General features: G+C 65.2%; 8 protein-coding genes across 8 annotated transcripts; 2 read left to right on the top strand and 6 right to left on the bottom strand.

Annotated features, from left to right (window-relative positions):
- Nucleotides 1-1975: 1975 nt before the first annotated feature.
- On the bottom strand, nucleotides 1976-2659 carry EMIHUDRAFT_309033 (hypothetical protein; the record flags this gene model as incomplete). Its single annotated transcript, XM_005793579.1, has 1 exon — nucleotides 1976-2659. The coding sequence occupies one exon, from the start codon at nucleotides 2657-2659 to the stop codon at nucleotides 1976-1978; it is 684 nt and encodes a 227-aa protein (XP_005793636.1).
- A 908-nt stretch (nucleotides 2660-3567) lies between these two features.
- EMIHUDRAFT_199447 (hypothetical protein) lies at nucleotides 3568-4254 on the bottom strand (the record flags this gene model as incomplete). The annotated part of the gene is made up of 1 exon (XM_005793578.1): nucleotides 3568-4254. One exon carries the CDS (start codon nucleotides 4252-4254, stop codon nucleotides 3568-3570), a length of 687 nt encoding a protein of 228 aa, XP_005793635.1.
- A 1366-nt stretch (nucleotides 4255-5620) lies between these two features.
- EMIHUDRAFT_433277 (hypothetical protein) lies at nucleotides 5621-6689 on the top strand. The gene is made up of 2 exons (XM_005793577.1): nucleotides 5621-6118; nucleotides 6212-6689. The coding sequence occupies exons 1-2, from the start codon at nucleotides 5630-5632 to the stop codon at nucleotides 6506-6508; spliced, it is 786 nt and encodes a 261-aa protein (XP_005793634.1). The 5' UTR covers nucleotides 5621-5629; the 3' UTR covers nucleotides 6509-6689.
- A 2366-nt stretch (nucleotides 6690-9055) lies between these two features.
- On the bottom strand, nucleotides 9056-10627 carry EMIHUDRAFT_199443 (hypothetical protein; the record flags this gene model as incomplete). Its single annotated transcript, XM_005793576.1, has 3 exons — nucleotides 9056-9078; nucleotides 9316-9355; nucleotides 9620-10627. The coding sequence occupies 3 exons, from the start codon at nucleotides 10625-10627 to the stop codon at nucleotides 9056-9058; spliced, it is 1071 nt and encodes a 356-aa protein (XP_005793633.1).
- Nucleotides 10628-14075: 3448 nt separating this feature from the next.
- Nucleotides 14076-14913, bottom strand: EMIHUDRAFT_351222 (hypothetical protein). Its single transcript, XM_005793575.1, has one exon. It carries the CDS (start codon nucleotides 14834-14836, stop codon nucleotides 14357-14359), a length of 480 nt encoding a protein of 159 aa, XP_005793632.1. The 5' UTR covers nucleotides 14837-14913; the 3' UTR covers nucleotides 14076-14356.
- A 3821-nt stretch (nucleotides 14914-18734) lies between these two features.
- Nucleotides 18735-19289, top strand: EMIHUDRAFT_57736 (hypothetical protein; the record flags this gene model as incomplete). Its single annotated transcript, XM_005793574.1, has 1 exon — nucleotides 18735-19289. A coding segment is annotated over one exon (555 nt), but the record flags the coding sequence as incomplete, so codon positions are not given.
- A 477-nt stretch (nucleotides 19290-19766) lies between these two features.
- Nucleotides 19767-20459, bottom strand: EMIHUDRAFT_199438 (hypothetical protein; the record flags this gene model as incomplete). The annotated part of the gene is made up of 1 exon (XM_005793573.1): nucleotides 19767-20459. The coding sequence occupies one exon, from the start codon at nucleotides 20457-20459 to the stop codon at nucleotides 19767-19769; it is 693 nt and encodes a 230-aa protein (XP_005793630.1).
- A 1962-nt stretch (nucleotides 20460-22421) lies between these two features.
- EMIHUDRAFT_433276 (hypothetical protein) lies at nucleotides 22422-23945 on the bottom strand. The gene is made up of 2 exons (XM_005793572.1): nucleotides 23748-23945; nucleotides 22422-23611 (listed from the first exon to the last, which is right to left on the bottom strand). The coding sequence occupies exons 1-2, from the start codon at nucleotides 23874-23876 to the stop codon at nucleotides 22598-22600; spliced, it is 1143 nt and encodes a 380-aa protein (XP_005793629.1). The 5' UTR covers nucleotides 23877-23945; the 3' UTR covers nucleotides 22422-22597.
- Between the last annotated feature and the right edge of the window lie 175 nt (nucleotides 23946-24120).

Below are 24120 nucleotides of genomic sequence, written 5' to 3'. Positions count from 1 at the left end.
GCTCGTCGTTGGTGATATCCGCGCGAGGTCATACGCCGCAGGCCAGCAATCACTCGATGATGAGACTACACTGATGTATAGGCGCGTGTGGTATTACAAGATAGACTCACATGGTCACAAGTGTTTAGTAAAACGCCAGCACTCGACACGACGAAGGTGTATTGGGCTCGAAGGCGCGGTGAACACAACCGCCTCGAGCGTACCGCTCAAATACGAGCCGAGGGTGGAGGGGGGGGCGGCGGCGAAGAGGCGGGAGAGCGGGGTCCAGTGCGCTCTGCTGCTGGGGGGGGGGTCGGGACCCCCCCCCCCAGCAGCAGCGCTCTGCTGCTGGGGGGGTCAGACCCCCCCCCCTAGCAGCAGGGATGAGCTTAGTTGTGCAGGGGGGGTAGCGAGCAGTGTGCGGCCGCTCCTATTGACCTCTTGGGAGAGAGGACCTGGGAAGCGCATCGTCGGGAGACGACGATGCGGCGAGCTATACAACCTCCGGGCCTAACAACCCGGACTGGCCCGAGGCGCAACCCCAGGGGGCGCGCGGGCGTGACCACCCTCAAGGGTTAGATGCAGCGGCATGGGCTGCGGCATCGCCCGTGGGTTCCCAATCGCCGGGAGCCCTGAGGAGCGCATCGACGGGAGACGTCGAGGCGAACTACACGGCCTATGGGTCTGATGGCCCGGACGGACTCGAGGCGGACCCGTGGGGGACGCACCTCGAGCTCGACCACCCTAGGGGGCTGGATACAGCGGCATGGGCTGCGTAGTGCCAAGCGTCGCGTGAGCCGCGAGACAGCGTGAGCCGCTGAGAGAGGGGGGCGAGCCTAGCTGAGCGCTGGCGTCCCCGCGTGAGCCGCTGAGGGAGAGGCGAGCCTAGCTGAGCGCTGGCGTCACCGCGCGAGCCGCTGAGAGAGAGAGAGAGGCGAGCCTAGCTGAACGCCGGCGTCACCGCGTGAGCCGTCCCCCGGCCGCCGTGGTGATCCCGCCTCAGTCCTGCGGAAAGCTGAGCGCCGTCATCTTGGCAAAAGGAGCGCGTGAACCGCAGAAAGGGGCTTGTGAGCAAAGTACCTGTGAGCCGAGTACCCGTCTCGCGTGCGCCCGGGAAGGCCGTGAGCGCCGTGTCCCATAGTGCCAAGCGTCGCGTGAGCCGCGAGACAGCGTGAGCCGCTGAGAGAGGGGGGCGAGCCTAGCTGAGCGCTGGCGTCCCCGCGTGAGCCGCTGAGGGAGAGGCGAGCCTAGCTGAGCGCTGGCGTCACCGCTCGAGTAGCGAGACGAGAGACACTCGGGCGAGGCCACAGCTGATGCGCCAGAAAGCAGGAGAGAACCCGGCAGGCACACGAGGGAGCGCAGGTCCGTCTGACCAATGGGACCACGACTGGAGTGCTAGTCTTCGCCGGAATTCCGGCGGGCACCCTCCCCGGTCCCCCCCAGGACGACGGCGCTAGGCATTCTAGCCACTTGCACGCCCCCCCTCGCGCCAAAACACCATCATGTCGCCCTAAAGGGCGACAGCTACTCTAGCAGTTTCGCCTAGACGGTCACTACACATGACTATTAAACGATCCTAAACCGCCTCGACAAATGGTCTGCCTGGCCGGGGAGCTCTGTTCGGTTGGTGATGAGCGTCGCGCGCAGCTGGGCGCGCGCATCCCGGAGGTCACGGAGGAAGCTCGACGTCGGAACGGACGGACGCCTGTCGTAAGAACTCTACCATGGGCGCTGTAGCAGATATTCAGATAGCACCAGCTGTGAAGGCTGTACGGACGTCAGCACAGCCGAGATCACGCAGCACGCAGGAAGTGCCGCAGGTGCGAGGTCAGGTGGCGCCGCCGCCGGTCCTTGGCCCTTGCGGCCATGCGGGCGCAGAGCCTGGGTGTGGGATGCCTGAGTTGACGTAGGCCGCGGCGGTTGTCTTTCTCTCGTTTTGCAACAACAAACCTTGTGCTAAGAGACAGCTCCACCCCCGCGCTGCCACACCACTCAGTCACGCATGGATCGCAGCTAGCGCACAGTCGCCTTCGAACTCCTCCAGGTCGCGCTGGCGCGCCGCGCCGTCCGGACCGTAAGCGCCGAGCCTGATCTGGGCCCGCTCTAGCCAGCCGAGTAGGCCGGGGCGGCAGCGCTTGTAGGCCAGCGCGCCCTTGTAGAAGAAGAGGAGCCGCTCCTGGGCGCGCATGCTCGCGGGCGGGACGCGGAGGATGGTGGCAGCGTAGGGGAAGGCCTCCTCGCCGATCTGGGCGGTGGCTGGCACCGTAACGCGCGTGCGCGAGGAGCCAGGCATGATTGGAGCAAAGTCGATGCGGCCAGCGTAAAAGGCGTAGCGACCGATGGAGGCGAGGCTGGCGGGGAAGGTGAAAAGGGCGTGGGAGTCGACGGAGGAGATGGAGGCGAGTGAACAGCAGTAATAGAAGGCTGATTCGCCGATTGACGTGAGCCCGGCGGGAAGGGTGATGGAGGTGAGGTAAAAGTTGGAATAGAAGGCACGATCGCCGATGGAGACGAGGCTGCTCGGGCAGACGACAGAGATGAGGGCGCTGCGGTGCCCGTAGAACGCGTCGTCGGGCAGGTGCGTCATGCCATCGGGCAGCACTGTGTGCCCGTCGGTGACGACGACCCGCCAGCCGCCCACGTCCAAAACCGTGGTGCCGGCCTGAGGTCTGCGATCCATGGTGCCGAGCGCCCGCTGTTGTGGACAACCCTGTGTTACCGGGTACTGCCCGTGTTCGGGAGGTGGATTTTCTTACGTGGCTGGGATTTCTTTTCACTGGTCGATTCCGAATTTCTACCTACCTACCTCCGAATGGTACGGGACCCCAGACCTTGTGATTGAGAAGAGAAAACCTCCAATGGCGCTGCGCCCGCTGGTCTATAGAGAGAAGGAGAACTCTCTCGTCCACCAGTGCTTTGGGCTCAACCCGGTTTGCCTCTCGCACCCCGTCTGTTTTCCTTTCCTTTTTTCTCTACAACACCCTCTCTTTTCCTCTCTATTTTCCCGGGAAAACTGCGTGGAAATCGTCAAATTTTTGGCTCTGTCCTCTGAGCCGAGTCTGAGCACTGAGGCTGGTTTGGGCCCAAAATCAGCCAAATTTTAGGCCAAATCAGCAAAATGCCGGGAATTTCGCGGAGAACCCGTGTATACCTGGAAATTACCCTGCGACCGCCTGGGTATTTTGTCGATTTCCTCAATTTTGCCTCAGATTTTGCCCCAGACCAGCTCTCAGACTCAGGGAAACTCGCGAGTTTCCAGAATGGAGCACCAAACACCCTCTGTTCCCTGGAAATTTCCGGAAACGCAAAGTGCTGGGGACCTCTGTTTTCCTTTTTGTTTTCCGGAAAACTGGGTTGAGCCCAACCAGTGCTCCTCTGGCAGACGCTCTGGATCATCCTCTGGTCTATGAGAGGTTGAGGTGCGAGCCCTGGAGGCCCTCCGGGCCTGGGACATTCATAATGTATTTTCACAGATAGGTTATGTGAAACAAGAAGCTCGCACATCCGCAAACAGAAACAGCGACAAAAAGCACAACCCCGAAATCAGTTGTTCAACTTGTGTTGGACTTGACCCCCCAAAATAGCACCTCAGCAATTCCAATCCTCGGCCCAATGCCCGTCCGCCTGCGGCCGGAAGAGCGGGATCGTGCCGAGATTGCTGACCAGCGCTGCGTCCGCCTCGCCGAGTTGCTTCCTCCAGCCCTGGCCCTCGACCAGGATGGCCCCGACGCCGACGACGGTCGCGCCGGCCGCGCGCAACAGGCGGAGCGCCGCTGCGCACGAGCCGCCCGAGGAGATGACGTCGTCGACAAAGACGACTCGCTTGCCGGCGACGAGATGGAGGTGGCGCTTGTCGAGCAGCAGCTTCTGCGGCGTGCCAGTTGTGATTGAGGAGAGCGCCTCAGAGAGGGAGCGGTCGCCCTGCAGGTGGATCTTCTGAGTCTTCTGCAAGACGACCTGGCGGTCGAGGCCAAAGGATATCGCCACCAGCTGGCCGACGGCGATGCCGAGCGTGGCGGCAGAGCAGACCATCTCGATGGGGCCGGCGGCGGCCTGGAGCTTTCGAGCGAGCTCGGCGCCGGCGGTCCGAAGGAAGCTGAAACTCTCGTCGATGGTCATCAGCAGCGAGATTGCGAGCTCATCATTGAGGGCGACTATGTCGAGATCGACAGTCTGACTCCCGGCGGCCGCAGTGTATTTTCCGACCACGCGGCCGGCAATCAGAGACGGCGCGGGCGCGGGTGATGCGGCGAAGAATGACAAGAGATGGCCCATGGAAGGTGCAGTCAGTGAGGGAGGTTGGGTCGGCCCTCAGCGCGGAGTCGCTCCTGAGAGAGAGAGAGAGAGAGGGAGGGAGAGAGAGAGAGAGTTGTTGTTTTGTCGCTCCTGAGGTTCTTGCGAGGGGTATTTGGGGGCGCGTTGCAGAAGAAAAGCTGCGCTTTTCTCCTATACACCCATCCTTCCCTGGCCTCGAGAGCATAGAGGGGGCGATGGAGGAAATCCGGGAACTAAAAGAGGGGGGAGGCGCACCGATCCGCAACACGGGACGGGAGGCAACAAAGAAGTTGGTGGAGATCATCAGATACATCAAGGAGGGAGGGGTGTGGCTCGCCACGCTGGCAGATACGCACCTAGGCGAGAAGGAAATGCGCGAAGTGATAGAGTACCTAGAGACGATGGGGATAGAGGCGTGCGGGACCCCAGCCTACAATGACCCGGCCTCGCGCGCGCTCAAAGCGGGGGTGTTGATTGTGTGGGACTCAGACCACCTCCAAGCAAAGAGAGACGGGAAGGGTGAGGTGTCCATGGAAGAGGTGGTGAGAGGTCGCGTCGTGAAAGTGGAGATGGAGGACGCGGCAAGCGGACTGGAGTGGACACAGATAGGAGTCTACATGCCAGTGAGGGGACGGGCTAAGATAACGGTGGCGGCGAGCGGAGGAACGGACGACACAGAAACAAAGGACCCAGCGCAAGACGCGTGGGAGAGCCTAAGGGACGAGCTAGACAAAATCGACGGGGAGTACATGATCGGTGGAGACTTCAACGCCGAGACGGAGGCCTTCCTACGAAACAGAGGCAAAAAGGAGCGGACCCTCTCAGACAAGATGTTCAACAGCATGCTGACCGAAGTGGGGCGAGACCTGAGAGCGATGGCGAATGACGCAACGTACCGGGCGGGCACGCAAATTGACAACTGGATAGTCACCCCGGCGCTAGCGAATGTGATGGGGCGCGTACACATCATGCCAGGAGTATGCGGGAAAGACCATGAGATTGTGGCGGTCGAATACTATGGGGCAGACGACCCATACCTACCTACCTACCTACCTTACTTATGGGAAACTAAAAAAGAAATCATGGGAGGGGTGAAGGTGGGGTACTATACCAACTAGAGTGATGGTTGGTGGTACTCTCCTGCAACCACAGTCCTTCTTGTGACATGGCAGGCCACTCTCAAGCCCTACAAGCATCAGATCACCCATTTGGGGAGGGTTGACATCGTGATTTCCGCGGGAAAATTTCTTTTTATGCTGTGAAAATTCCAGCGTGGAAGAGGGAAAAACCCGACGGGAGGGCCCAGACCCTACCTACCTACCCCGGCATCAGGGCCGCCCAAGCAAAAATAAACGCCACCTGGCCCCAAGTGAAAATGCTGGTTGCGATCTTGGCTACCGCCACCGGCTATTACGCCCGAGCGCCGGCGCGGCCCGCGGTCGACGTCCGCATGGCCGCCAAGCGCGGCGGTGGCGGGAAGGGCTTTGCGAGCAAGCAGCAGGCGTCGGCGGAGGGCGCGCAGGGCGGCGGCAGCCTCCTGGATGCGGCGGGCGGGCAGTCGGCGATCTCTGAGGCGGAGGCCGCCGCGGCGCGCGGCCGGAGCGCGCTCGAGGCGATGCGGCAGGCGGCTGGCGCTGATCCGGACGAGGCGCGCCGCGGCCGGGCGGCGCTCCGGCAGACGGCGTACACGGCAGAGGAGATGTCGCCGGTCGATCCGAGTGCGGGCGTGATGCCCGAGGTGGTCTCGAACCGGATGCTCTCGCGCGTGGTCCCCTTCGCGGGACTGCCCGTGTTTGGCTCCTTCCTCGTCTTTGTCGGCGCTTACTATGCAAACACGCAGCTCGACCTCGACGTACCGCCGCAGGCGCCCGCCCGTCCCGCTTTCCTCCTCCCCGCGCCTCCCTCCCCGCGCCACTTCTCCCGCGCCACGCCCTCGCCCCTCCCCCCGCCTCGGCAGGTGATCGCGTACGCGACGCAGGCGTGCTTTGCTCTCTCCTTTGCCGGCATCACGTGGGGCGTCCTCTCCACCTCTTGGGACGAGGAGACGGAGGGCTCGCTGCTCGGCACGGAGCAGGTGGGCAGGAACGTCGCCATGATGCGCGACGGCATGGCGCGGGGGCGCGCGGCGGCGGAGGAGGAGAACGCGGAGATCGAGGCGGCGGACGACGGCGTCCTGATGTCGCGAGAGATGCTCGAGCGCGACAAGGCGCGCCGCGCGCGAAAGAGTGACTCGAAGCTGCCGCCGATCGTGTGAGACGCTCCGGGTGGAGCCCCTCGATGGCTCGCGTCGAGACGAGGACTTGCGATTTCGAGAGAACGCCGCGGCGGGTCCCTGCGTTTGCGTCCGCGACGCGATTTGACCGCGCGGTTTTTCCCTTGCCCCTTGCGGGTGTGTCGTGTGACTGAGTCGGCGAAAATAAAGATTTGTTATAAGTAGGAACGAGTCGGGACAGGGAGGGACGTGTCCGGGGGCAGCGGGGGGGACAGCACAGTTTCGGATTGCATCTCGGCTGCATCAATGGCGGATGGGCGGCCTCGGATCACGGTCACGTCGGCGAGGACAGCGACGGCGTCGTTGGTTGAGCGCAGGGGCGAGCGCGAGGGCGTCGACCGACGGGCGGCGCATCGCATCACCATCAGGGAGCGGCTGGCGAGCGGCTGGCGCGGGAGTTCACGGAACGACGGGTCGAACGACGGGTCGAGCTCCCCCCTCCGCCGGTCGAGGCCGCGGTCGAGACGGTGAGCGCGGCCGAGGTCCTCGCGGGCGTGGCGGAGTACGGCCCGAACTACGTGCTGCCGCAGCCCGCGGAGTCTAAGACGGCGCGGCGCAAGCGGCTGCGCGTGGACGCGGCGGCGAGGATCGCCGGGCACGCTGTCGTCGAGACAGGCACACACGTGGAGATCCTGGGCGAGCAGAGGTGGTGGCCGGGCACCATCACGGGGTGGGAGGAGGGTTCGGACGGCCGGCTCGTGCACGCGGTCGAGTACGACGGCTACCCCGACCAGGATTTCTGGCTCAACTTAGAGGAAGAGACGTGGAGGCGGGTGACGCTCGGCGCCGGCGGCGCGGCCCCCACCAGCGGCGAGGACAGCGACGGCGAGGGCAGCGACGAGGCTGCGGACGCGCTGCCGGCCAGCGCGACCGACATCGGCAGCGCGGTCGCCACCGGCGGCGAGGGGAGCGGCGTCGAGGGGGGCGGCGGCGATTTAGGAAATTATGGACGCGCTGGATGTGCTTACCATCACCAAGGTAATCAGTTGTCAGAGAGCGCGAATGCCAAAAGGGAGAGCAGAGACGCACGACACTGTCGATCGACACGGCACACGGAAAGACGATGTATGTAAAAGAGGAATGCAGTCGAGAGGACAGGGGAGGGACGCGGCCAGAAAGAGGGCGGGCGCCGAGTTTCGAAAGCCGGCGCTTTCGCGCGTTCGAAGGGGCTTTGTCTCGGAGTTTGTGCAAATTTGCGGTTGGCCTTCGCGCTCCGGCGAGATGTGAGGAGGGTGTGGGCAAAGGCGAGCGTGCCGGCGCCCGCATCGACGCCGTTCCGCTTGGCCCACCTTGCGGCCTCATCAGAAGCGGCTTTTGCGTAGGTTGCGACATCCTTGGCGGGGACCTCCCCGAGGCCCTCCGCCAGTGAGTCGGGCATGTCTCCCCCAAAGTGCTGGTCGTGACCAGTTGACGCTGCCACGTCCGGCCGTGCCCCCGCGAGGGGCGCGGTCGACACCAGAAGGGGGTTGTATACGTTCTCTAGAGACGACGTAGTCGTGGATGGCCGCAATCACACTGGGGACGGACACGACGGGGCGAGGTGTGAAAGCACAGAGCCTCAGAGGCAACTAACACACACTAGGGTTCGGGAGAATGCTAGGGTTAGGGAGAGAGTGCCTGACGGGCTTCGGCCCGACGCACACTTCTCACTTGGAGTGCAGTTGGTAACTCACACAAAAACACAACCCCGGACCCAAAGACGCACAACAAGCACAGACAGTCAAGAAACAGCAACGACAGTCAGAGGTTAGGTTAGGTTAGGTATAGAGTGGATAAAGCGCCTGTTCACTCATGGAGGGTAAGCCACGCCGAACGCAAGGAAGCCGGGGAAGACGACCCCGAGGAGGACGAAACACCAGTGGAAATCCCGCCGTCAGCTTCACGATATACCCGAAGGGAACCCCAGTGCCAACACTGACAGTTGAGGTACAAGTGCTCGAAACGAGAGTGGACCTGAGCAAAGACATGACAGGGCGGGATATGATCGCAGTGGGAGTCAGAAATGTGGTCCTTGCGCGAGGAATGCTCGATAAACTCGAGGGACCAAAATACGCGGAGAGGAGAGCGGAGTTACGCAGAAAGGCGAGAGAAGCAGCGAGAGCAAGAGATCGGCAGACGACAGCGGCGTCTCAGAACGAGGCCGAGGAGAGAATCCGAGGAGAGCGATGAGTCAGGCGAAGAGACAGCAGGAGAGAGAACGACAAGAGTGGGAAGAACGCGAGGTGGCATGAAGGTCGCTGCGAGAATTGGTGAGAAACTGCTAGACCATATTTTGGACAAGCGCAAAAAAAGAATATAGACACTACTCGGCGAGAAAAGCGTATAAATGCCAAGTGGCGGTTCCATTGGAGAACGGATTGGAATACCCGAGGTCGGGGGGGGGCACGACACGCACCGACCCTTCACGAACCGTATAAAGGCCATGCCCGGGAAGGAGCACTTGGAGCACTTGGAGTGCAGTCAGTAACCTCACATCCAGGGCCGGGGAGCTAAGGAGCGCACCCAGCGGGCCGGATGATCGGTATCGGGTTACGGGCTAGAGAGCCCTAGCCCTGGGGGGTGCGCGGTCGCAGGGCAAGGGCCTTAAAGTAAACACGGGTCCCCGAGGTCATCACGTCTTCGTGCCGATGGCGAACCTAAAGAGAGTGGCCGAGGCGGCGGGAAAGCACGTCCCTGGGCGCCGGCACCTACATATATAAAATATAAAAGAATTTTCAGAGCACAGAGGCCAGGTGTGGTGTGGACGCGAGAATAGCTCCGCCGTTCATGGATGGACGGATGGAGGGTACCGACCGATGCGAGCTCGCCGACAGCGAACTCCTCAAGAATCTGGTCGCGTGTAGAGAGCGCGCCGGCTAGAGGGTGCGCCCCTAATCCCCACTAAACGTAAACCCTGCCTCCTCTTTCGCACTGTCCGTACACGTATGATGGGGGCGTAAGACGACAGGGTGCTGCCAGCTCGCAGGCTCTGCCCGCAGGACACAGATTGCAATCAAAAGCGCGTCACACCGGGCGGCCACGTGACATCGCCGATCACCCGACGGTGGTGCGGTGAGACGCGCGGCTAACGGCGCTCGCTGCTGACTTCCGCACCGTAGGGTTGTGGCCCGAGTACGGCCTCCGCGGCACTGGAGCCGGCGCTGTCGGGTGCGAGACGACGCTCCCCCAGAGTGACGCGAAGAAGACCTCGCACGCGCGCCTGAACGGCAGGAGCTCACCCGTTGATCCGCGCCCCCAAGCCGTGCCCTGCAGCTCGTAAATGAACTGCGGCGTCTCCTTGAGCGAGAGGCGCCAGCAGTCGGGCGAGCCCGTGTTGCCGCCGGCGGATCGCACCAGCGCCGCGGGGATGAGTGCGTAGCCCCACGGGAAGCGCCGTCGTGAACGCATCCATGGGAAAAAGCGAAACTCGGGAGGCCACGGCAGCGTGGTCTCCGAGTCCCAAAAGGCGAGGAGGCCGTCGACAAAGTCGTCCAGCAGCGGGCGCGGGATCATGAAGAAGGCGTCGAAGTAGGCTGGGCTCGACTCCTTCTCCATCAGGACCATGCGGCGCGGCGACATGGTGACCGCCGGTGGCACGCGGTCGAAAAAGGCGAGGTCGGGTCGCGTGCGGATCACCCATGCATAGGTGAGGCCGTGCGCACGCTCGTAGGCCATGACGGTCTGTAGGCTGCGCGCGATCCACATGTATTGCAGGTACCCGGCAAGCGCGCCGCCCTTGTCGGACCGCTTTCTCGCCGCGATCTCCGCGCACACTTTCAGCGACCTCATCTCCGCGCTGCTGCAGTCGCTCTGCTCAACCAGCGACACGTTCACGGGATTGAGGTGCTCGATCGCCTTCCTCAAGCGCTCGTCGGACCGCGAAACCTGCTCGCCACGCGCACCGTGGTTGCCGGCATGGGCCGTGTAATCCCACCCCAGGTGGAGGTGCAGGAAGAGATCGGCCGGCACAAGCTGAGCGTGGAGGAGGTTCTTCTTGACCGAATGGTGGACCGCGCCGAGGAGGAGCGTGCGCACCGCGCCGACCATGCACACAGCCACGCGTTGGCTCGCGAGCGTGCTGAGCGAGCTGGCCGCCTCTTCGGGAACGGCGAGCTGTCCCATATCCCCGAAGCTCGAAAATCGGCGGTTTGGATCGCCGTTTGATCTCTCGTCAAGACGCCGCCGGCGAACGCTCTCTCTCTCTCGGAGTGAGGATGAGGACCTCGTGCGAAGGGGTCCTGAGCGGTGACGTCGTGTGAGAGTGCGTGTCGTGTCCATTATAGCTCCGAGTAGAGGGGGCGGTCTGCTGCTAGGGGAAACCCGGAGCGCGGAGCCAACCCTCGGAGACCCGTGTTTACTTTACAGCCCTTGCCCTGCGAACGCGCACCCCCGGGGCTAGGGCTCTCTTGCCCGCAACCCGATACCGATCATCCGGCCCGCTGGGTGCGCTTCTGAGCTCCTCGGCCCTGGATGTGAGGTTACTGATTGCACTCCAAGTGCTCCAAGTGCTCTCGAGGTTCTCGAGGTGAATATCCTTTGGCCGCGGGGTAGCGAGGATTGGTGTGACGCGATCCACGCAGGCGTGTTTTTTAGAGAGGTGTCCGTTTTTATTTATTCGGGCCCGCGTTATATCGCTCGCCGAGAGCGACACAGAAAATTGGAGGTATTTTCTTCTCAATAACAAGTTCTGTGAATCTCATAGACCAGCGCCCAGCGCCATAGGAGGTATTAATGAATGTGCTGCCTACCTTACCACAGTTCACACTCCCACGCGCCGAGCTACGCAGACTTTTTGCTGGCGCCCCATGGCGGCTCCGAGCCGCCCGCACCAGCTGCGCGCCTCCCGCCGGGGCTGGCAGGCGTCAAACAAGCTGTTAGTTAGGTCGTTCTTGCGCGCTATGCGGATCCAATGAAGGACGTAGTAGAGAGCTTGGTCGGCCGCGCGATCCGAGCTGGAGCGCCGCTTCGCGCATTACTTGCGCGCCGTGATCTTGCGCACGCCAAGAGTGGCGGCGGCCGTGACGGCCACGGCAGCGGCGACCTCGAGCGATGAGATTGGCTCGACCACCTTTGGTCGAGAGCGAGAGGCGAACGTGGGCGATGGGGTGGGGAGGAGTGGGGACAAGTGAGATATAACTTGGGACGGCGGGAGAGGGCTCACCTCGCCATCGATGTAGTGCATCGGCTTGGGGTTCACGGCCGCCACGACGAGGCGGCCGAGGCAGGGGCAGACCGCCTCGACGAGCGGGACGAGGTACTTGTTGCGCGCGACGACAGCCGCGCTGTTGTACGAGGTCGCGACGCCGTCGACGACCGGCCAGCCTCCGTGCTTGGTGAGCGGGCTGTGCAGCCCGTCGGCCACGACCTTGGTTATCTTGAGGACGGGCCCCTGGCAGGAGGGGGGGGGGGGGGGTCGCATAGGGAGAGGCAGGGATGTGTGTGTGGTGCTGGGGGTATAGACGCGCCTGCACGAGCGTGCCCGCGGCCGGCGACGCGAGCCAGATCGTCTCTCCGACGGCAACCTCGGACGCCTGCTTGAGCGCCTTTGCCGGGCCGGCGGGCAGCTTGTGCGTCGGGGTGAGCGTGACCGTCGCCGTCGCGGTGGCGAGCGAGAGGAAAGCCGCCTTGGCGGACGGGTGGGCCAGCGAGAAGGAGGAGACGACGTCGAAGCCGAGGGTGCCTAGTAGAAGTAAGCGACTGTGAAACAGATGAAAACGCTCTCACGCCATCGAAAGCGAGGGTGCCGTCGGCCGCCGCGGCGAGGATCGAGTCGCCGGCGGAGAGGGAGGAGAGGAGGGCGGTCTCGCCGTCGGCGCGCTGAACCGTCGCAGAGCTCGGGAAGCACGGCGGGTCCACGTCAGGTAAAGGCGACGTTGGCGGCGGCGGCGTGGGCGGGGCGGAGGGCGGGGCGGAGGGCGGCGGCGGAGGTGATGGCGGCGGCGAGGGCGGCAGCGAGGGCGGCGGCGACGGGGGCGGAGAGGGCGGCGGTGACGGGGGCGGAGAGGGCGGCAGCGACGGGGGCGGAGAGGGCGGCGGCGACGGCGGCGGCGGGCTTGGCGGAGGCGGGCTGGGCGGCGGCGGCGAGGGTGGCGGCGGCGAGCCGGGTGGCGGCGACGGCGAGGCAGAGGGAGGCGGCGGCGACGACGGCGAGGCGGAGGGAGGCGGCGGCGACGGCGAGGCCGAGGGAGGCGGCGGCGACGGCGAGGCGGAGGGCGGGGCGGAGGGCGGGGCGGAGGGCGGCGGAGGTGATGGCGGCGGCGAGGGCGGCGGCGAGGGCGGCGGCGACGGGGGCGGAGAGGGCGGCGGTGACGGGGGCGGAGAGGGCGGCAGCGACGGGGGCGGAGAGGGCGGCGGCGACGGCGGCGGCGGGCTTGGCGGAGGCGGGCTGGGCGGCGGCGGCGAGGGCGGCGGCGGCGAGCCGGGTGGCGGCGACGGCGAGGCAGAGGGAGGCGGCGGCGACGGCGACGCGGAGGGAGGCGGCGGCGACGGCGAGGCGGAGGGGGGCGGCGGCGACGGCGACGCGGAGGGAGGCGGCGGGCGAGGCGGAGGGGGGCGGCGGCGAGGGCGAGGTGGAGGGAGGCGGCGGGTGGGATCGAGCGACTGGGGATTCCGCAGGGTCGCGCGAGGGAGGCTGGGACGAGTGGGGTGGTTCCGCCGCCTGGCAAGCGGAGACGCCGGCAGGGGTGGGAGGAGGCGAGGAGAGCCCCCTCGGGGCGAGTGGACCCGGCCGAGGGGTCGGTCTCATGGCCGTGGGTGCCCACCACAGAAGAGGACTCCATCCTCCAGCGGCGACTCGATCGCTTCGGCCCGACGGCGGTTAGCCGCAAGAGGGGTATGAGCCGGGACGTGCTCCCGACTGAGGAGGCGACCGGGAGGTGGGTACGCTGGCGGCCGTCGGGGGGGGAGAGCGAGGCGGCTGCAGCCCAACGAAGGGCTCTTCGGTTCGCCCAGCCACCCCGTGGACCGCCGATCGAGATTGACCGCCGCCCCAGGACGCTCTCACCAGTGGAAGGGGCTATCACTGGACGACGGCGAGTGCTCACTCCAACTCGGGCTCGCAGCGACTAGGCTGTCCCCCCCTAGAGGTGCCTGGACGGCGAGGCTACCCGCACAGTCACTGTCCCCCCCTAGCGATGTCCAGCCGGCGAGGCCACCCACATCTTCGCCGACTAAAATATCTGTATGGGGTGGAGGCCATCGAGTTCATCAGCAACCTAGAGCAAGACTCCGCGGCCCGGCTCCTGGAGGAGGCGGGGGGCGAGGGCGACCACGAGGGGGAGATATGGGAGCCGTCGTGCCTCTTGCTGGCCCCTGGCCTGGGGGAGTCACCGCAGCCCGGATACACGGATCCCTTGGCTGGAAAGGGTAGGGACATGGACATGTACATGTGTGTCCCCGCCCTGCACGATCTCTCTTGTTGTGAGGGATCTCTTCACAATCCGCATCCCCCCGCCCTCACATCACAACCCGACACAAGAGCGGCAAGAGATGGGGCTGCGGCTAAAGAGAAACCGCGAAGTGCGAAGAGGTGATGAGGAAGGCTCTCGAACCCGCGACGACGAGCGACGAGGAAGGATACGTACCCATGCACCATGCGTGTACACAACGGGAGCAATAAGTGACAGAAGACGCTCTTCAAGAGAGTGTCTGAGAGACGCGTGGTGGTCTGGTGGCGGTGTCTCGCCGGTCGCGCGGCACCATCGGGAGGACGACCCCGGCTAGTCGCCGACCACACCCACAAAGAACCCTGCACAATACAACGCGGCGGCAACTGGCTCTAGTGTCTCCGCGCGCCTGCCACCACGTGCCAGCGCCGCACATAGTCTCCGGCGCGGTTGGAGCACCTCGCGCTCAGATGTCCGATGACCACGTGGCGCCGAGGGGAGGTTGAGCGGTGTCAGGCGAAGGCCGACGTCCGCTGGCCTTGCCGCCGGGCGGGAGCGAGCACCGCACAGGGACAACCTGTGGGATCCCGATTGACGCGCTGCGGTGGAGAGTGCCGCCCACGCCGCGCCAAGTGCAGTACACGGTGGCGCCCATCGCGCACGCCCCGAGGAGCAGGCCGCCCAGGAAGGAGGCGACGGAGAAGCCGACGAGCGCGAGGCTCGAGGTCTCGTCCGCCGCCTCGTAGTAGTTGCCGTGCACGACAAGCGGCGCGGGCACCACCTGCGCGTCCACGCATTCGCCCGCGTCGGTCGTGTTCGGCGGCGTCTGCTCGATGTGCTCGATTTTGAGTGGGACCTCCATGACCTCCTCGCCGGTGTCGTTCCGCTGCAGGATCCGGGGCTGGAGCAGGCCTGTGTCCGCCTGCTCCAGCCGCCGGCCGGCCATCGCGGCGAGCGACACGATCTTGGAGATGTACGCGATCGCCTTCCCAATGTCAAAGGTGAAGTCGTGCTCCGACGTGCCGCCGCTCGGCCCCGTCCAGACGAGCGTCCCCGTGAGGAGGTACCTGCATGGGGAGGGCCCGAGCAGGTGAAGGGGAGGCTCCGACTGAGACGAGCGGTCGGGCGAGGGGCGTGCTTGTTGCGGCCGATGTCGAGGAGGAGGACGGCGTCGTACAGGTCGAGCCGCCGCTGGCCGAAGAAGTTGAGGGTGAAGAGCGTCACGTGGTAGAGGCGCACGGTGATGACGGGCCCGTGCTCCGACGTCCACGCCGCGGTGAAGTCGAGGCTCAGGTCAAAGAGGTCGAGGGTCGAGGCCAGCCTCGTCCCCCACCGGCCGGCGCTCGTGACCTCGCTCTCAAGAGTGACCCCGCGGATGGCGACGCCGTCGTGCCTGCTCGACGGCTCGACCATCACGATGCGGGGGATTCGTATCCGCGTGTACAAGCTCACGGCGCCCGAGCCGTGGTGGGGAACCGTCAGTGCCGCGTCGATGGGAAACATCTCGGCGAGCCACTCGAGCGTGCTGAACTTGTCGAGTCCATTGAGGGCGCTGTGCAGCAGGTCGGTCGAGGTCAGGCCGTACACTTGCAGGTAGATGCCAGTGACGCCCTCGCGCAGCCGCAGCGGCGCGACGACAGGGTGGTCGAGGGCCTCGGAGAGGCGGTGCTCGAGCGTGCCCACCGCCCACTCGAGCTTCTCGTACGGCGCAAAGACTCTGCCCGAATCCTCCTCGGCCCTCACGCCGTTGAGAGCTCGTATCAGCTCGGGGTCAACGCCGACCGCCTCGCTGATGAGGCATAGGCCGAGGCGGCCAAACGCCTCCAGCGCGGGCCAGCCAACCGGGGCGACGCTCCACGTGAGCGCAGTCCGGCTGTCGTAGCCCACGTGCAGCCGTGCGCCCGCTGTGAGAGTCGACGCCTCGCCCAAGGCTGGGCAGTGCATGCTCGCCGCCCCCTCCGCTTGCAGGTAGAAGGTGGTCCGCGTCGTGCGCTCCCACGCGCCGGTCACGACCTCCGAGTAGAAGCCCGCCTACGTCAGTGGGCAGAGCTACGTTTGGTCATGTGGGCAGGGTTGCGGGACGTGCCGTGTATGACGCACACACGCCTCGAGCTGGAGGTTGCTGAGCGAGAGCCACTGCAGGCCAAAGGCCTCGCGGATGTCGTCGTGCTCGTATCGCGCGAGCGCACCCACCGTGCCGTTGCGGACGGCGGCAAAGGCGCTCAGCCCGTCGAGGCCCGAGATGCGGTCCTGCAAGTCGCTCCCTATGGGGTGCTGTCCCTCCACGGGAAAGCGCATCGTCGTGCCGAGCACGGAGACGGCCACCTGCGCCGACACGTTGATCGCGCCGGGCACGAGCAGGGCGCACGCGTCCGTGAGTGTGACGGCGTCCAGTACTATTGGGCCGGCGAGGCAGGCGATGGCTTGCCCACTCTCGAGGTCCTCCTCGAGATCGCCGAGCGTGCACACGGGCAACGACTCGCACAGCACGTCGACCAGGTCTTCTTCTGCCGGAGACGACAGTGCAGGGAACCGCGGCAGTGGCGGCTGCGATGGCGATGGCGGCGGCGGCGAGGGTGACGGAGCCGAGGGCGGCGGATAATAGGGCGGAGGTGGCGTGGGCGGCGGGGATGGCCGAGGTGGCGGTGATGGAGGAGGAGGCGAGGGTGGTGGTGGAGAAGGTGGCGGTGGCGGTGGCGGTGCTGGCGGTGGAGACGGAGGCGGTGGCGAGGGCGGCGGTGGCATCGCTGGCGGCGGCTTGCAATTCCCACACATATAAGGGCAGATATCCTGTACGTGCACGCCTTGTCTCAGAGGGATGTGACACTCGTCTGGGTCGTAGGCGGTGCCGCATGCCATCTCGTCGGCGGACTCATCGCACGCTGTTGACGCAGCAGGCGGCGAAGGAGAGGATTGGGGCTCAGGCTCGCCTTCGGTGCCACTGCCTGCTTCACCGCTGCTGCCACCGCCGCCGCCGATCACCAAAGGTGGAGGCGGAGCGAAAGGAGGCGAAGGAGGAGGGGTTAGAGCGGAGGATGGCCGCAGTATGCTGGCTGCTACGGCGGCTATGAGGCACGACAGCCGCATGGTTGGTGAAAGCGAGCGGAGCTCGGCTAGCCCCAAGCCTGCAAGGCGCTCGCCTTGCAAATTCGGAGAACCGCGTTTTTAGCCTGTCCGGTACACCTATTAGGTGTGCCAGTGCTTTTATTAAAGGAACTCGGGGGCACAGGACGCGGTACAAACGCGGTACACCAAAAGGCACGGGCTGCCTGCACGGCGTTCACTCGAACGCCATGCACATGGCGCGGAGCAGCATCGGGTTGGTGTCGAACCCGAGCGGGACCTCCTCCCAGTCCCGGTGTGAGAGATTTTTAGCAATACCAAACAACTCTAACACTCACACGTAATTTGGGGCCTGGAGCCCTGTTCACGCGCGCGAGACGTGCAGACAGGGTTGCCAGGTGAGAGCGAATGGCGCGGTTCACGCCTCGCACAACAGAGAGAGAGATGCGCTCTGCATGGTGGGACATAAAAGAGAGCGAGTACTTGGGCGAGTAGGCCGTCCGTGCGGTCAACGCTGCCGCGCTGTTTGTCCGGTGTGTGCCAGTGCCGCCAGTTAAATAAAGAAAGAAAGAAAACAGAAAAATCAAGGGAGGGATGGGAGGACGGCATTAGGGATTGCATATTTTGACCGCGCAAGACATAAGGGTGGCTAACTAAGGGCTCTGCCCGCAAGGCGCCCGCGTCGCAGACGCGGTACCATTGGCAACTACATGACATACCCCCACACGAAAAAAATATAATTAAAATTCGTGCATATCGTGGGATTTTCGTTCGGCGACGCAAACTTCTCGTCCGGCGGTCAACACGGCGCCCGGGCAAGCCTTCAGCTGGTGGCAAGACATCCGTAAAATTGAAACCAAGAGCGGCCGCCAATCGTGCTTTCGGAGCAACTGAGGGAAAGCCGCTGATCGAGCCCAGCGTGCCCGCGGCCGCCTCCCGCGCAGCACCGCCGCTGCGGAATCGGATCGAGCCCATGGAGGAGGAGGGCGCAGTCGGCCAGCGCAGCAGGCGGAGTCCCTCCCCGCGCCGGAGCCCCCCTGCAGTCGAGGGAGTCCTCGTTGGCGATGAAGGTGGCGACATCGAATCGCGGCCGACACACGTCACGTGGGAGGAATGGGCGATGAGCGGGAACGATTGCGCGCTACGACGCCGACTCCGCCGTGCTCGTGGCCGCCACGACGCCGACTCCGCCGTGCTCGTGGCCGCCAAGCAGAAAGCCGCGCTCCGGCAGGAGCACGCCAAGATGCAATGGCTCGCTTGCTTCGATTCAGCTCTCTCGGCAGCAGAAGTGGGGCTGGAGCGGGTGGGGGTGGATGCCGATTGAGGGGGGAGCGTCTCCAGCTGCGCTAGTCGAGGGACTCGGTAGTTGTGACCCCCCTGAGTGAGGACAGGAGAGATAGAGCGTTTTGTGGTGTTGGTGTACGCAATAACGGGACAGGGTGGTTGTTCTCTCTATCTCCTCTTCTAGCTCTTAGCATGAGCTGCGCCCGGTGTCCGACCCCTTTTGCGCAGCAACACCTTAAACTTTTAGGCCCTCCAAATTCGGGTCGGAGCGTAGCGGAGTGGGCCCCGAGTTTGAAAAGGGCGACGGACGCTTGCGTCCTAGCCTCCAACAACGCCTCCCCGGCGCAGAGGGGCCCCCGGAGGGATGCACAACCGCTCCACGCCACGCCGCTTGCGGCGGTCCTCTTCCCAGCTCCGCTGAGGGCCCGTGCGTTATTTTCGTTCAGTTGCCGCCTGGGTTGTTGTGACGGCTGCCTCACCCGTGTATGGCCGTCCGCGTCACCGTCTTCGCCTCCTCCACGCCGCAGACGGCGCCCGCGTACGTCGAGGCGTCGGCCGCCTTCGGCCGCGGCATCGCCGACGCGGGCTGTATAGCCGTATTCGGCGGCGGCAACGCCGGCTGCATGGGCGCCTTCTACGAGGCGGTGCTCGCGGCCGGCGGCCGCGTGCGCGGCATCACGCACCGCATGTTTGTCAAGCCGGGCGGCTCCTCGCTCTCCGAGGAGAACGCAGCGGCGCTCGAGTCGCTCGAGATCGTCGAGGGCTCGGACCTGACCATGCGCAAGCGGAGGCTGCTCGACGCGGGAGACTGCCTCGTCACCCTACCCGGCGGCGTCGGCACCTTTGACGAGCTCTTCATGGCAGTCGCCGAGGTGGGTGTCGGCTGCGGCTCGCTGCCGGTGCTGCTGCTCAACGTCAACGGCTACTATGATGGCGTGATCGCGCAGATGCAGCGCGCGTTCGACGACGGGATGCTACGCCACCCTGTGGCGCACTACTACAGCGTTGCAAGCACGCCGCAGGAGGCGGTCGCGTGGTGCCTCAAGCAGACGCGACGCGCGTCACCGCCCACGCCGCGAGGCCGCAGCTACAGAGAGGGCGTTGTGCATGGCGCGGCAACCGCGGCAGTGGCGGCCGCGGCGCTCGTCCTCTGCGTGCGGCTCTTCGGCAGCCGCAGCTAAGCAGGGGGCGTACGAGGGTGGTCACCAGATGCCACTGATCGGCTAAACTGAACGTCTGCTGCTCCCGCGGCCTCACACCGATCTCTCACAGTCGCTCGCCTCATTTTGCTCATTCCGGTGTGTGAGATCGGAGTACACGGTACGATTTTTCTTCAGCCTTCGGCGAGAGCTAGGGATCATTAGGAGACTCAAGAGCGTAGAACTCCGGACCTGAGAGGCTGAGACGCATATCCCTCGAAGGTGGCGGGGAACGTGCTACGTGGGCGCAACAGCGGTCACGGCGGTCCGCGATTTAGACAACAGTCAACAAGCTGTCGCCACGTGGCAGCCACACGTCCGGTGCGCTCCTCACCTCGCCCTCCACGACTCGCCGGCGGAGCCGCCGCCGCCCTGCCGGACCGATCGCGCCAGCAGGCAGAGAGGCACCGCGATCCAGACCCCGCCTAGGGCGGTGGTGGCGACCCCGACCGCGCCCGGGAGCCAGTTGTGCCCTCCGGTGAGAAGCTCGGGCACGTAGTATGCCAGAGTGCCAAGGAGAGTCACGCCTCCGAGGAAGGACTCCAGCAGCGGCGTCCACGCGGACCGGGAGACGTAGCCGTAAAAGACGGCCGCCGAGAAGGGGATGTGGACGGCGAGTTCGGCCCAGTACATCGCGTCGAGCTCGTGCCTGCGCCGTTCATGCCGCCGGTCCATCGTCAGGTACTGCTCCGACATCGCCGGCACGACGCCAAACAAGCCGCTCATCACGTCGCACCCAAAGAAGAAGAAGGTCGCGTTCACAAGGTGCCAGATCGCTGCCAGCCGGTCGACTCGCGGGAGCTGTGCGCGGCAGGCCCAAGAGCATCCAGCTGCTACGGCGGCTGCACAGCAGAGCATCGGCGGAGATGACAGCATGGCAGCAGCGCCAGATAACGGCCGCAGCTCGAGGCCGCCGCTCTCAGTGAGGCGAACGGCGGCGTTAATCAGCACCACCGCGGTTGCGAATGCCACGGGCGAGTACGGCAGCCACCCAACAGGAGCACGCGCCGTGCGGAGGGCCATTGGTTGAGAAAGGCGCGTGGGTTTAAATTGACCGGAATGCGAGCTCTGAGGGGTTGATTTCAGCGAGAGACTCCGCTGTGTGCAGCCGGCCCCGATAACGCAAGTTTTTTGACTCTCTTGAGCTGTGAACAAACGCGAGGTTTTTGCTCGCCTTCCCTGGGACCCCGTGTTGCGTGACTCTGTGCGATTTCAGGTCCGGGGTTGTGCGTTTACGTGAACAAACGCGTGAACACTTCTGCCGCTGCTGCTGCCTCTGTTGCGGTTGCTGCCATAGCTGCTGCGGCCGCACCACCCGGCGAGGCCATCCTCGCGCGCACGGACGCTACAGGCGCGGGCGCGGGGGTGGAGGGTGCGTATGAGGCGGAGATGATGGATGGAGGCGCTCGCCGCGTGCGGCGATTGAGCGCCTCCCTCTCTCTCCGGCTGCGCGCCTGACCGGTGCGGCCTCCGAGTCGGCGTCTAGCGCGCGCGATAAGGTTTTTGCTCGCCTTCCCTGGCGCCTGGGACCCAGAGTTGCGTGACTCTGTGCGATTTCGGGCCCGGGGTTGTGCGTTTACGATTACGTGAACAAACGCGCTTGCCGGGGGCAAGTACCCAAATCTGCTAAATAAATAAATAAATAAAACGGACACCTCTACTAGGAGATGGGGAAAAGGAACAAGTCCCCGCCCTGCGGTCTTTGTGCAGGGTTCTTTGTGGGTGTGGTCGGCGACTAGCCGGGGTCGTCCTCCCGATGGGGGACTAGCACTAGCCGTCTTCCACATGGTCCCTCGGGTCCCTGCTGCTCCTAATCTCGTCGTACATCCTCCTGCTGATCTCAGCAACATCCTGCTCCCTCCCTCGTCTCGCCCTGCGCGTCTGCTCCGCCTCACCGTCTTCTGCCCTGCGTCGTCTGGCGACGGGTCCTCCATAGTCGGTCGAGGTCGCCGCCCTCCTCGTGCCTCTTCCCAACGTTTCCTCGGCGGCCGATGCCGTCTGCTCCGACTCCGCCGTCCCCGGGTCTGCCCTGCCCTCGTCTGCGCTAGCTTCTGTTTCGTCATCACTGATGTCCGTCCTCTTCTTTCTCCTCTTCTTGTATGCTTTGTACATCGCGTCGATTCCTTTTCGCGTGAGCACCAGCCTGAAGCCCGCCCAGCAGCTGCACCGCTCCCTAAGTCGAAGGAGCATCATCAGTCTCACCCACTTCGCTCGCTGCCCACCGTCTCCGCTCCCTCCCGCTTGAGCCGCCGTCGCGGCCCTCGTTCGTCCCACTGGCTGCTGGCCTGTCTGCACGTTACCTCCGTTATCCCTCCTCCTCCGCGACTCCCTCAAGGTCGGCCGAGCCTCCTTCCACCCAGTGAAGAGCTTCCTCAGCCACTCGATGTGTTCCTCTCTCTTCATTATGCGCGCCGTAGCCTCATCATTGAGCTGGATCCACCTCTGCACCGCTCCCGTCGCCGCCTCGGCCACGACTTGCAAGTTCCTCGTGACCCCGGCGCCAAGGTCCCTCCGGCTCTTCTCCGAGAGATCATCTACCAGCGCCGGCAACACCCCCCCGACGGCTGGGGCTAGTGCATCGTACCCGTCCTCATCCAGCACCCTATAGCGTGAGCCCTTCAGCGCAGCGACATGCGCTTTCCTCAGCGTCTTCAGCGTATCCTTGGAGTCGGGTGCCGCCTGGGCTACTTTGCTGATCGCCGTCCCCGTCTGCGCTCGCGCTACTCTGAGGAACCATCTGGCCTGCTCCCTATTCCCCAGGCAGGCGCCGCTAAGCAAGTGCGCCATTGTCGCCCTAGGCGGGTTCTCATCTTCCTCGGTCCATTGCTGCGCGGCTTTCCGCGCGACTGGACACAGCGGGTCTCGCTTTAGTGCCGCCCTCCTCGCCGCGTCCCTCGCGGCCTTACAGACGAGGCAGCCCCTGAGTTCGCTCCTCGTGGCGGCGCCCGGGGTCTCTTTCCCCGCCTCTCCCCGCATGATCCTCTCGTGGTGCGCTCCGTGTGGCACCCCCGCCTGCTCGCTGCTGCCGCACCCGCGCTCCCATGACGGTCTTTGTCACCACGTTCGGCAGTTTAGAGACCTAATGTTATTTTCTATCACACACACACACCATGCGAACCCGAAATATGCAGGAGAGTCGGATACGTAGACTACAGACAAGCTCAAGCCTCGGCGGCAGGAGCGACCGCTGCTCCACCGGAGCAGGACGATAACGTGGATGACGATGTGCCCCTGCGCATGATGAACTTGCGCAGGAGCGATTTGCCACTTCGCGCCGGGACGAGCGCGCTCGGCGGGGTCGACCCCGCCCCCGAGAGGTCGTCAAAGGGGACGGCGTCGTCGGCGAGGGAGATGTCGCAGAGGACGGAGCACAGCTCGATCGGCTCGCCCCTCGGGTGCATCATCTTCAGGGCGCGCACGCCGCCGCGCAGCGAGAGCAGCGGCACGGCGGCGTACGCCAGCAGCGTGTCCGAGCTCTGCGCCACCTCCTTAAGGCTCGGCAGGGTCGACGGCGCGAGCCACTCGGCCGGCACTCCGTTGGAGGCGCTGAGGGGCGCCGACGACGCGGACCACACGCACACACGCAGCACGGACAGCTCGGGCCGAGACGCGAGCACCTCGGCCTCCTCGGCCGCGGCAGCGCGCGGCGCGCCGCCCGCGCCCGCGCGCCCCTCCTCGTCCGCGTGCGCGACACCCCACTCGGCGTTGAAGCCGTTGCCGAGCACGGTCGAGGAGCGCCACACGCACCGCTGCAGGCCCCTCAGCCTCGCGACGGCGTCGGTGTCTGCCGCCTCGCCCGGCCCCTCGGCGACGCTGCGGTTGACGGCGCAGCAGAAGCCCGGCCCGATGACCTGCATCGTGACGTACACGTCCGCAGCCTCCGTGGCGCCGGAGGGCGGCTCGCTCTTTGTGTCGAGCCGCGGCACGCTGCCGTGCCACGGAGGAGGCGGCTCGGCCACGCGCCCCTCGCCAACCTTTGGCACGTGGCGCGCCGAGAGCAGCGAGACGCGCAGCGCGAGGCCGGTGGAGCGCGGCGGAGCGAGCAGGTAGCCGCAGCCGCCATTCTGGCTGAAGAGCGCGGAGGCGTAGACGAAGGCGTCGTCGGGGGTCTGAAGGTTGAGGGCGACCATCTGGAAGCCGGAGGCGGACAGGTTGGCGAAGAGCTCCGGCTCGACCTGCCGCGAGGGGAGAGTGGAGGGGGAGGGGAGGGGTAGGGGGGGATGGAGCCGCAGCGGGGCCGGCGCACGCGTGGCGGCAACGCGGCGGCACTGCATGTGCGGCGGCGCTGCGTGTGCGGCGGCGGACGCGCACATTGTCGCTCGCGTAGCGCGAGTAGTGCGGGTAGACGCGGCAGAGGCGCGTCCGGTTGATCGAGACGATCTGCTCCGAGTCGAGCTCGCGCAGCAGCCGGGTCGCCTCGCGCTCGTTGATGGAGCACATCTGCGTCGGCTGCCACGTGTGGCCCGGCGCGGCGGCCAGCTTGCGCGAAGCGAGGTGGGTGATCTCGGACAGGTCGGGCGAGATGCGGTCGCGGTTGAGCCCTTTGAACTGCTCCGAACGCCAGAGCTCGTCGTTGATGACCGCGGCCCACTCGGCCGCCGCCGCCTCGCTCGGGGCCTCAAACACGCAGTGCTTTGACCCGACCGCGTCTAGGAACCGCGGCGCGCTCGACCCACTCGCTGTG

The sequence above is a fragment of the Emiliania huxleyi genome (assembly GCF_000372725.1).
Source record: "Emiliania huxleyi CCMP1516 unplaced genomic scaffold EMIHUscaffold_10, whole genome shotgun sequence".
Lineage (NCBI taxonomy): Eukaryota > Haptophyta > Isochrysidales > Noelaerhabdaceae > Emiliania > Emiliania huxleyi.
Note: the sequence above shows the minus strand (reverse complement) of the source record. Positions and strands in the feature narration are given on the sequence as shown.